Source organism: Triturus cristatus, chromosome 8, assembly GCF_964204655.1.
Source record: "Triturus cristatus chromosome 8, aTriCri1.1, whole genome shotgun sequence".
In the NCBI taxonomy this organism is placed as follows: domain Eukaryota; kingdom Metazoa; phylum Chordata; class Amphibia; order Caudata; family Salamandridae; genus Triturus; species Triturus cristatus.
In genome coordinates, this window is record NC_140591.1 from 887,109,985 (window position 1) to 887,122,045 (window position 12,061).

The window sequence follows — 12,061 nt, forward strand, 5'->3', positions numbered from 1 at the left end:
AGAGCCCTACTAAATGTACGAGAGTGAACATGAAGGGGAACCAGTGTTTCATTTTCCATCTAAGGCGAATGGGTCATGATCGGAGACAACTGTTAGTTGAATAGGGTAGCCACAGTATTGCCCCACACCCGGCTAATTATCAGTAGTCTCTGCTTGATCTGTGCCCCCCAAATGGGGTATAACAAGTTTGAATTGTGTGTTAGCTGATAATCATTGGAACTAACTATGTTCTATCGATCTTGTATTGATGCCGGGACATAACTGAGGGGCATCTAAGAGAACAATTTTATTTTTATTCATAAAGCTAAAAATTTCGATAAACTATCACAAATTATTCTACGAAGGAAATGGTTTGAGAGTTTGTAATGTGTGGTAATCATTGTAACAGTTGAAAATATGACAAGAAATAAAAACATACTCAAAAAGAAGAATAAGGTTAGCAGCGAAAATGTGTTTTTAGTTTGAAGTGTGTATCCATTTTATTGGTCAGCCTTAATTCAAATTCCGACAACACATGGTGAACATACAGTACCATTTAAAGAAGAGTTTAGAAGATTTTGATTGGCAATTTTATATTTGTGATTACAGACGATAAAGTAATTTGTAAATCGTAATAGTTTGTCATTAAATACACTAATAAGCGTAATAGAGGACAGAAAGGTAACCTAATACCTTTCACAACTGTTTTTGTCACTTAAAGAGACAGATGCTTTTTGACTGAGAAGTTCTGTCTGTACATAGAAAAATCATACCAACATTTTTAGAATTCACCAGAAGTGAGCTACCTACTTGAAAACACAACCGGAAGCCAGCCATCAAGGAAGGTTAACGCTTCTCCCTTTTGAGATTTCAGTGAGAGTAGGAAAGCAGTATCTTTATGATAATTAAAATGATAAATGGAGTAATTAGTTTATGAATAAATTATTATTAAGAGCTCAATAGGAAAAATAATATTGTTTGCATTTGTTTGACAATAATGGACCCATTGCAATGAATGCCAGAATGAAGGAAATCACACCCAAAGACCTTAACCCACGCTCTAGCCTTAAAACATGTCCTTACCCTAATTGTAAACACATCTCTGACACTAACAAACTTATTCCTTAACCTAACCCTAACTTAAGCAAAACCCTTACCTTAAACACAACGCCAACCCTTCCCCATCCTTAAACTAGGTCCTAACCATTATTTGCGCCCAAGTTCAAACCCTGGCCCTAACTTTAACCGGGATACATTCTTCAACCCTAGTTCACTGTAATCCTACAAAAATCCAATGTTTTCATTGTCTCTCCCCCCCAAAAAATCTAAGGGCCTGATTTAGAGTTTGGCTATGGGCTACTCGGTCACAAATACCGACGGATATCCGGTCCGCTGTATTACAGGGGCATTATATCCTGTGGCACTTGGAAATTGCGACAATCCCATCCTCAAAACTCCAACTCAGGCCCTTCATTTTCACTTATGTTATTATAATTTCTTCCTAATGAGTTTCTTCATGACGCCTACTTAATTTTTACGCAATGTACCCGCAAATTCAAAAATGCACGTAACGGCTGTTATTTGCTTAGCAATTCAAGAAGACGTTGCTTTAGAAAAATATTTTCCTTTTTATCCAAATATTTGGTTTCAAATGCCCTGGGGAGTGTCTCTCTCAGCAGCCTGTTATTTTTACTTGGACTGCAACGTTGGGGAGAACATTCTTCTAATGACCTCCTAAAACGGGGGAAGATTGGAAGTTCCTGAGACGGGTTTACGTTCATGTTTTTAACAGGATGTAGTTTGTGGCTGGAAACAACACAAAAGCTGTCACTGAGTCTTTTCTAACAGTAAATTGAGGTTAATGTACTCTCAAAGGTCTTACATGCCCATTAAGGGAAGCGATGCATTGCTTCTATGGCTACACTTCACAGCTGTTGGAAGCCCTCAGACCTTGCCCTGGCCTGCACTCTCTTATACGGAGTACGTGCCACATGCAACCTAGATATGCCTCTGAGATTCATGAATGATAGCCTACTTACTACTTGTGCATATGATACACACCAGAATCAGTGTGTTTCCCCTAATCAGAGATATGTATGCAGGCGTCACTTAAAGCAAATATCCCAAACAGCATAATTAATCAACAGAACAGAACATATGACTGATTGCGAGCACAAATTGCAATTTCTTCGTAAAAGTGCAAATCAGATATTAGCCGAACGGCCTTCAAGGTGTCTCTGTGGAAGCCGAATGCCATTGTCAAGGAAAATGAATTCTATTTTGAGTGCTAAAATTCTAATTACATAGTCTACTGTAATCAATACGTTTATGATTGTGGGTTTGTTTTTGCTGATGTAGAAATGGCAAGGTAACCTTACTTAACTGCCTAATGTATGAGCAGGGTGGAGAGGGGATGGGCGGCGGGGGGGGGGGGGGCTGGGGATAAACACCTGTAATAAAAGTCAAAGTGTCTGTTGACATGAAGGAGACACCGAGCAAAACCCGACTCTTCGTGAGGAAGCCTCCCAAAAGGCAACATTCAAAGTCGATACCTCTTTGTACATATACAATGAATAATAGATTAGCTTGGTAGCTTTGGAAGTGTACTGGTTGCTTTGCATTGGGACATACAATAAAACGTTCTCTTTTTATCAATACTTGTACGCATATGAACGACTCATTCAGCCTGTATTCTCAAGCTGAGCGACGGTAGCGCCAAAGCCTCCACGCACGTGGCCTCCTGTCCCAGTCTGTCCTCTCGCGGCTCCTCCGGCGTTCATGCAGTTTCCTCTGCATTGCTTTGGGCGGAGTTTGGAATTAGAAGGGGCGAGTAGACCGGGGAGGTGTTGTCTTTCTTTTCCTTGTTATTCTTCCTTCTCATCTTCATCTCCCTCACTCATACTGCTGATGGAGATCGCAGCCTCCTTCGGAGAAGAAGGGGACGAGGGTTTAGGGGGCCTCAATGTTAGAGGGGGAGATGGTGAACGAGATGTTGAGCGGGACGGAGAGCAGCCTCGGGTCGGGCTGCCGGAGGGGCTCTGTCTCGGTGAGAAGGCTTGCAGCATTCGGCCGCTCCTCTCTTGAAACATCAGCTTCTGGTGGAAGAAAAGAACAGATGTACATGGCACGTTAGTGAGCTGACACTACCACGGCTCTTACAGCAAAGATATCATTCCTTTGGTACAGACCAGGTATGCCCCCCGTATTTTGTATTCATGCACTGACGTAGATATTCTGAAATCACGTTTGTGTTCAAGATTTGTTTGTATTAATTGCATCCATGTAAACGAGGTTCATTTATTCCATTGTCATTATTAACAAGCGACATATGACTAATATTGCAAATACCAGAGGGATAATTTAGTTGTTATGACGTCACGTGCAATGTAATTGAACACAACTTTCAGTTGCACCCCTCTTACGTGGTCCTAAATAATATGGAAAGATGATAACTCCCTGCTTATTACCCAGATTCCCAAAGATGCAAGCAGTTATCTCAGTTTGATTTACAACGCTATGTCGATTCAAGCAGATCGAGTGAGGAACAAAAATCAAGAGGCGGGACCACGTTGTGCAAAAGTAGCACTAGCACTCCCCCTGACATCGCCAAGCAGCTACCCAGGAAGAAGGAACGCTCAAGCACAGGGCCGTTGCCTTTGGTTTCAATAGCAGTGTTGCCAGATTTTTAGACCCGTCCCAAGCCCAAAGCCGCTCAAATATAAGCCCAAAATAAGACCAATCAGACCAGTTTCAGCCCCAAAACCAGCCCAAATTAGCAAGTCTCCAAATATGCACAAATTGTCATCAGAAACAATTTTAACGACAAATATACATTCTATTCAATATACAGATGGTGGGAGGGTGTTAACTGGGCACCTGCCTTAATGCTATTAATTTTTAAGACCAGTTCTCACTGCGACTTCTAAGACCCCTGCAGCTCCACTCTGCCTATTGCTTAAAGATTCAGCCCCCCCCCCCCCCCCCAAAATCAGCTCCAGTTCGAGCGGCAAACAGTGTGCTTCAGTGCGCGCCTTGGCATCAGCAACGTGGTGAAGCACGGAGTGTCAGATTCATGCCAGGACAGTGGTAAACAGACGCACGCGGTGCTGCCAGCAGGTGGGTGCGAGGTTGGGTGGCCCCTGCACGACCGTTTATGAAGATGGGCTGGCCTACGAACAACCAATGTGGTCAGTTTTGGTTTGGGTGTTAAAACACTCTCTTTACCTACGTCAACTTCCTGGCATCTATCAATATTCATCACTTCCTACAAATAGGATGACCAACTGGCATGGGTGCAAATTCAGGACGGTGAGTGTAAAAATTCAGGACAAAGGGTCAAAATTCAGGACAAAAATTCAGGACGGGAGGTCAAAATTCAGGACAAAACTTCGGGACAAAAGGTACGTTTTACAGACACATCAAAGGAGGTCGCGTAATAGTGTATAAGTAATTCCATCTATATCCAAACATTCATCCATTTGAAAACTTACATAGCTTTCCATCCATCATTTCACTCATCCATCCCTCCATCCACACTTTCACTCATCCATCCACTCTTCCACCCAACCATCTACTCACCCATCCAGCCATCCTTTCACTAACTCATACATCCACCCAGTTACTCATCCTACCACCCAGTCCCCTTTTCAGTCATCCATTCATCCTCCCTTTCTCTCTTCATTGACCCTTTCACTTAGCCATCCTTCCTTTCTTCGATCCACCCATACTTCAACTCATCCACTCTTGAATCCATCCATTGACCCTATCACTCATCCATCCACTCATCCATCCACCCATTCACTCACCGATCAGCCACCCTTTCACTCATCCATCCATCCTTTCGCTCATTATCCATCTATTCACCCTTCCATTCACCCTTTCACTAATCCATCCAGCCATCCACCCATCTTTTCACTTACTCACTCGCCCACCTTTTCCTCTTAATTATGAGCTGAGCCTTTGTCTGCAGAGTTGCAGACAGAAGAGGCCCATCAAGAATTTCGCCCTTGCTGTCTTCCTAAAGCAAGGGGTGGGGTGGGGGAGGGTTCACTATGCACCTGCACATAGGCAATCTGAAAAAGTGGAAGTCATGAGTCATGCATGATGCACAGTGCCAGGCCATGAGGTGATTGTGACATGGTGTTGCCAGGGCTTTAAGCGGGATGAAAAAACTGGGGGTCTCTCCAAGGGGCGTGTCTGATGTAATTAATGGTGTTGCTTAAAACAACTAAGCTAAACATCTGTGCTTAGCATTGTGTGTCGCCGGACTGGTATTTTGCCTCTTCTGTCATTGCATCCAGATATATATCACAACAAGTAACGTTACACCTACAACAAGCCAGAACCATTTGCTTTGTTAATGGTTGTTAGTTTCATAAAATAAAAATGCAGCAACCATGGCTTCCTTGAATATAATATTGAAACTGCACTTTTCTAAAATGATGAGACTGAAAGAACTCTAGCCCCTTTTTTTCAACTTGTTTCACCAGCTTCTTTGAATTAACTGGATTCTGTACCAGCATTGGCGTGTTTGCACATTCCTTTCATCTGCCCGTGGGCAAAGTGCAGCCAGTGGTCTCGAACTCTGTTCCTCAGCTGGCACCCCAAACTTAAAATCGGCGCCTCCTGCAGGACCACAGCGGTGCCGTGTGCGGGTGAGCCCAGCCGGTCTCTCTCTCGGCTGCCCCACAGCCTGTTTTTCCCCCCAGCGGGCGGGAGCCGCCCTCTGCTCCTTCAGCTGACGGGCAATCACGGCCTCTGACAGTGTCGCTGGGGTTTACACGTTGCCCCGGAGAGCTCCAAATTACGGACGGTGGTTGGTCACCCTACCTACAAATGCACGCGCCCTTAATTCCCTGCCCCAATCTCCACTCTGTCTATTGCTTAAAGACTCAGCACCCCCCCCTCGAAATTTTTTCTTACACCCACCCCCCCGAAATTTGGCTCTAGTTGCGCCTCTGACTCACTCACCTGAGGTCGGGGCGGGTGTCGAAGTCCGGACTCAGCAACTGCGGGCTCACTGGGCTGGCTAGCCTGCGCTGCGCAGAGAGCGCTGCCTGCGAGCACCACCCGCCGCCGCCTGTGGCCTGGGTGACCACCAGTGGACCACAGTGGGCGGCAGCAGCAGGGACACCACGTGCGTCCGACTCCTCATGATGATGATGATGCGTCCTGGCGGGTTTAATGCATCCATATCCAGAATGGGACGCGCACTGTACCCATCGCGTGCATGTTCGTACAGGCGGCTGCGTGGCTCATGGGCCGAAGCAGCGAGGCCACGCTTCCACAGGCTATATCGCCACCCACATGGAAAACAGAGAAAACGCCGCAGCAAAAGAGCGTTGCGCGCAGCCATCTTCAACAGATGCAGCAACCACTCTTTAGCCAATGAAAATGAACCTTGCATAAAATGTTGCTGTAAAGTTTTCTATCACTCATTTTATTGGTTAACCAATCGATTTGTTTTTGCCCTATGAATTAATGTTGCAAATAATCTTGAGTTTCTGGTGAAAAGCGTCCACCGCTGAGCCGAGCGTCGCGCCGAAAGTAAGAGCTCCGTCACTCATGTCACGCACGCAGTCCAAGGATTATAGAGAACCGCAGGGGCTAGCCAAAAAATGATACCCAGGGCCGTCATTGGTAGCGTTTTCGTGCGCTACTGGATTGATGGCCCTGGGGGACACCCACATTGGCCCGCACACACACAAGTTGACAACAACAAACAACAAAGCTAGGTGACCCCTGCAGCATGCATGTGCAAAATAAGAGTGAGTGCACAGTGCACTGTCTACGTAACAAGTTAGCGCTTGCCACTGACAGTGACTGCCACCATAACGCGACGGACTCCTCGTGGTCGGCGCCCGCCCAGGCCACTAAAATTGCGCACAACTTTTTAAATCTAGCCCAAAAAGTAGTCCCCCGCCAGGCATGGGTTTTTCCCGCACAACTGGGAAAAAAGTCGCCCAATTGTGCGGGAAATAGCCCAATCTGGCAACATTGTTCAATAGAATCACATTACCCCCTCATGGGTCCTCCCCGTCCCAGTCCTTACTACGTGAGGCAGTCCTGCCTCCACCCAGCCAATCACAACGCCAGTATTTCAATACTACATAAGCCCCGCCGACCTAACGCCATGCCTGTTTTTTTTCTGCTCCGACGGAGGTCGGAACGCTGGTGCTCCAGGTTCCGGTCCTTGGATCCAGTTTTCCTTTGTTTGCGGTACAGTGAGTTTTTGCTTCTTTCTATTTGATTGTGCCATTGATTCTTGTAACGTTTCTCTGTTAATGCACAGCACGGCACGGCTGCTCTGGTTTTCCGGTCGGCTGTGCTCCTGTTCTGGGGTCAGGGCGCTCCCCACTCATGTGCTGGGCTGGGCCGGGGAGTTTTCATGGTGTCCTGGCCTCGGGTCGTTCCGGCGCTGCTGCTCTATCGCAGCGTCTGGCCCCCGCGGCCATTCTCTTTTGATCTGTAGCTGTGGGTGGAGACTTCAGGGCTGCCCTCCTTTTCTTTGAAACTCCGGTCTCACGTTGCGTGACTCGGTGATTGAGGGCAGTATTAATTGGAGGTTGCTGGGCACTTCTTTTGTTGTGGTGAGTTCCTGTTTGGTTACTTCTGGGTTTCTCACCATGAGTTAAGGCGCTTCTTCACCTGTGCCTGCTAAGGCTGTTTCCAAGCAGCATAATGTTCAGGATCTGCAGAAGGACGACGTTTTGCAGATTTCTAGGGATGATTTGCAGGACTTGATAAATTCTGCGGTCCAGTCTGCGATGCTGGAGCCTGCGGCGAAGCGGGCTAAAGATGATGAGGAGGACTTGGACAATTCCCCAAAGGGAAAATATGTCCAGGACAAGGTGTTTTCTGATATGCTGGTCCTTATTCGGGAGGTGCTGGGGTTTGACCCTAAATCCCTGGCTGATGAGGGGTTTTACACACACTACAGTTCCTCTGTGGTGGATGACCTTCCCTTCCATGATGTCCTGAAGGATATCCTGACTAAAGAATGGCTTGAAGTGGATAAGCAGGGTATTCCGCGCTTTCTGGGTAAGCGGTATCGCCTGGCGGACTTTAACTCTCAGTTCCCTGCAATTCCCAAAGTTAATTCTCTTTTGTCCTCTATGGCTTCCGCCTCTTCTTCCTCTTTGTCGTCGGAGGAGGCTTCCCTGAGTGATCCGGTTGAGCGTAAGGTGGAGTCTGCTCTCAAGCGTTCTTACGCCGCTTCTCACTTTGGGGTGTGTGCTAGCACTTATGCGGCCTATGCCTCACAGGTCTTGCTGAAGGATTTTGAGAGGCTGTTTGACTGTCTTCAGAATCAAGGGGACCCTACACCTGTGTTGGCCCAGATGGAGGTCTTGGTGCAGTTCCTCTCGGATGTCACTTTTGGTTCCTTGTGGGCCTTCTCCTCGGCTGCTGGGGCTGCGGTGGCTGGTAAGGGATCTCTATGGACTAAGCCGTGGCGTCTTGTGGCTGCACAGAAGGACTTGGTCCATAAACTGTCTTTTGAGGGTCCCCATCTCTTTGGAGATGCTTTGAATTCGATGGTGCAGCACTCTGCGGAGGAGAAGAAGTTGTTGAAGCCTTTTCAGCCTGCGTCTAAGAAGAAGTCTTTTTTCCAGAAGCAGGGGTTTCAGGGGTTTTTGCCCTCTCAGCCCTTTCGTGGTCGGGCCCGTGGTCGGGGGGCCGCGTCCCATTATAAGTCCTGGTCTTAGCAGAAGCAGCAGCAGCAGAATGCCTCTGGTGTGGGACAGAAGTGACTATGGCGTTGTGGGGGCTCGCCTCCGTTTATTCCTGGACTGCTGGTTGGCTCTGATCAATGGGTCTTGTCTGTCATTAGGTAGGGTTACCAGATTCCCTTCCAGGGCCCTCGCCCTCTGGATTGTTTTCTGGTTACCCCGTTGCCAAGAGACCCCGTGCGGCGGTCTGCCATGTTGACCGGCGTCGCCTTGTTGTTCCAGAAAGGGGCGATTGTGCCGGTTCCGGTGGTAGAAGTGGGCCTGGGATTCTATTCCCATCTATTTCTGGTGCCCAAGCCTCATGGTTCCTTCTGCCCATATTGAATCTCCATTCCCTGAACAAGTTGGAGCGGTTGGATCATTTTCGGATGGTCACATTACAGTCTGTCATTCCCCTAATCCAGGGGGGCGATTTTTTGGCTTCTCTGGACTTAGAAGACGCCTATTTTCCATTCCAGTCCATCCTGCCAGTCAGCGGATCCTGAGATTTGCGGTCCACGGGATGCATTTCCGGTTTCAGGTCTGCCGTTTGGCCTCTCCACTGCTCCCAGGACTTTTACCAAGGTATTGGCTCCTGCTGTGGGGGTTTTGCAACATCGGGGTTTCTCAGTTTTTCCCTATATTGATGATTGTTTGGTCTCTGCTTCCTCGTTTCCTAAGGCTCTTCTGGCAGTGGAGGCTACGTTGGCCCTGTTCCGGGAGCTGGGGTTCAAGGTGAATCTGGCCAAGTCTCATCTGGATCCTGTTCAGAGACTTCAGTTCATCTGGGGTCTGTTTGACACCTCTCTGGGGGCGGTGTTTCTCCATCCTGTTTGGATCCTTTCCTTGCAGACTCTGTTGCGGGATCTGTTGAGCTGTCCTTCTGCCCCAGCTTTTGTTTGGTTGCGGATCCAGGGCTTGATAGCTGCGACCACTGCTGTGGTTCCCTGGTCTCGCCTTCATCTCAAGCCCTTGGTGACTCATCTGTTGGCTTGGTGGGACCCCTCCCGGGCAGATTACGAGACTCTGGTTCTGGACTTGGACTGGTGGCTTTGCACTCCCAATCTGGAGAAGGGGGTGCGGTTTTGTCTTCCGCCTCCCCTACTGTTGACTACGGATGCCAGTCTTTGGGGTTGGGGGGGCCACCTTGGGGTCCTTGGAAGCGAAGGGTCGGTGGTCTCGGGGGGACAGCACCCATTCCTTGAACTGGCGGGAGTTGGCGGCCATCTGGGAGGCAGTGCGGTTCTTTCAGGTTCATCTCTATGGGTCGAATCTGTAGGTTTGTACCGACAATCAGGTGGCTTGTTGTTACTTGAACCGTCAGGGGGGGACGAAGTGCGCGTCTCTGAACCTGTTGGCCCCCTTGAATTGTGCTTGGCCTTGAGGGCGTTGTACATTCTGGGTCGGTTGAATTTTCATGCGGACGCTTTGAGCGGCAACCTTCCATCCTCTGTTCTGTACCATCTCTCTCTTCCTCTGTTCCGGTCCCTTTGTCTTCGGTTCGGGACTCCCTGGATCGATCTCTTTGTCTCTCCTTACAACTCTCTTCTCCCCTGGTTTTGTTCGGAGGTGTTGTGCCCTCAGGCTTGGGCAGTGGATTCTCTGTTGATTCCCTGGCCTTCGGGCCTTCTGTATGCATTCCCTCCTATTCCTCTCCTCCCGAGGGTGCTGCGAAGATTCGGGGGGAGAGGGTTTCAGTCCTGCTGATTGCTCCTTTCTGGCCTCGCCGCATTTGGTTTCCTCTCCTGTGGCGGCTGGCGGAGAGTCGGTTTGTCCGACTTCCTTTGTGCCCAGCTCCTCTTCAGTTTCCGCTCCTGTCTCTGCCTTGCCTTCGTCGTTTGCAGCTGACTGCTTGGCTCTTGAGCGGTTGACATTGGAGTTTTTGGGCTGTTCCTCTGTGGTGGCTCGTGACATTGTTGTCACGCTGCTCTTCGACCCTTAAGTGCTATGGTCGGCATTGGGGTTCTTTTGTCTCTTGGTGTTCTTCCCATGGGGTGGATCCTGTGCTGGGGGATCCTGCTTCTGTGTTGGATTTACTCAGGGATGTCAGTGGGCGGCGGTTCGTGCTTTAGGGGTCCTGGAGCCTCCTTGGAGGTTCTTGCCCCTTTGGGCAGTCGGCTTCTTCTGAGCTTTCGGCTTCGTAGGCCGGTCTCTCCTGTTCTCGTTTCTTCTTGGGATTTGCCTACAGTTTTGCGGGGTCTGCAGTTGCCCCCTTTTGAGCCTTTACTGGAGGCGGATTTGTTGTGGCTGTCCGCTAAGGTGGCTTTTTTGCTGGCCATAACCTCTGCTCGCAGGTTGGGTGAGTTGGGTGCCTTGTTCATTTCATTTCCTTATTTGCAGTTCCTGCAGGATCGGGTCGTTTTGCGGCTTGATCTGGCTTTCCTGCCTAAGGTTTCTTCACAATTTCATTTGCAACAGGAGGTGATTCTTCCTGATTTGCCTACTGAGGGAGATTCCCTTGTTCCCCCTTCCTTGATGTTCGCAGGGCTCTACAGGTTTACCTACAACATCCAGCTGGGATGAGACGCAGCTCACTTCTGTAACGGTTGCGGTGGAACGACTAGGCAAGGGTAGTCCGCTTTTAATCAGGGGAAAGAGTGTTGAATCCAACCCCTGTTGGTTTGGTGGAGGCTGGTATGAGTGCCCTCAGCCTCTACCTGCCGATCCGCAACATAAAAGTTATTGTCCAGTAACGCGAAAGATTGAACCCCACGCCCTGATGAATTTGCCACAACATATGTAAATGGCAATGAAACATGTTGGTCTTCCTGGAAAAGGTTAGCAACATGCTGTGCTTTTAATTTGAGTAAGCTCACAACTGCGAATAAAGAGGGCAACTGAACAGTGAGTCTTAACTCAAGTTTGAAATTTGCATGGAACACACGGTTCTTTGCAAAACACGGGGTCTTTGTTTTTGTTTTGGGACAGTGAATTCTTCCTTTCTGCCCTTTGCTCATTCTCTACTGGACACACACTATATAATCTTTTGTTTCTGTGAGTGGGCAACCAATGATGATATACGTGGGCATACTGGCGAGAACCTGCTGGTAGCCTCCCTGGTGTTGCATACGTGAGGTGCCCTCTCACTCTTTCACTTATTTTTTAAGTTTCTTTCACTCACATGCTGTGGGGGAGGATGTACGGTGTTGCGGTCGGTCTGATAGCAGTTCTTGTCCTTTTAAAAAAAAAAGTTTTGATTTGAGAGCTCTGAGACTGCAGAAACCTGGATAAAGTGCCAGATAACGAGTGGAGATAGGTATCCCCACGTGAGAAGCAGGTCCGAAGAGAAATATTTTCTGGCTCTCTATTAGCCAGGCCTGTGTTTGTTCTGGTGATTTGTGAGAGGAGGGCGGCCTGGTGTATCCCTTCTATAG

The 12,061-nt window shown here is 48.4% G+C and overlaps 1 protein-coding gene across 2 annotated transcripts in view; it reads right to left on the reverse strand.

Annotated features, from left to right (window-relative positions):
• Positions 1 to 453: 453 nt before the first annotated feature.
• PCYT1B (phosphate cytidylyltransferase 1B, choline) overlaps positions 454 to 12,061 on the reverse strand; it is a 1,395,913-nt gene continuing 1,384,305 nt past the window's right edge. For both annotated transcript variants that reach the window (XM_085622422.1, XM_085622421.1), the window contains one exon: positions 454 to 3,074. In XM_085622422.1, the coding sequence (XP_085478548.1) occupies positions 2,844 to 3,074 (231 nt within the window). In that variant the 3' untranslated portion in view covers positions 454 to 2,843. The remainder of the gene's footprint in view (positions 3,075 to 12,061) is intronic.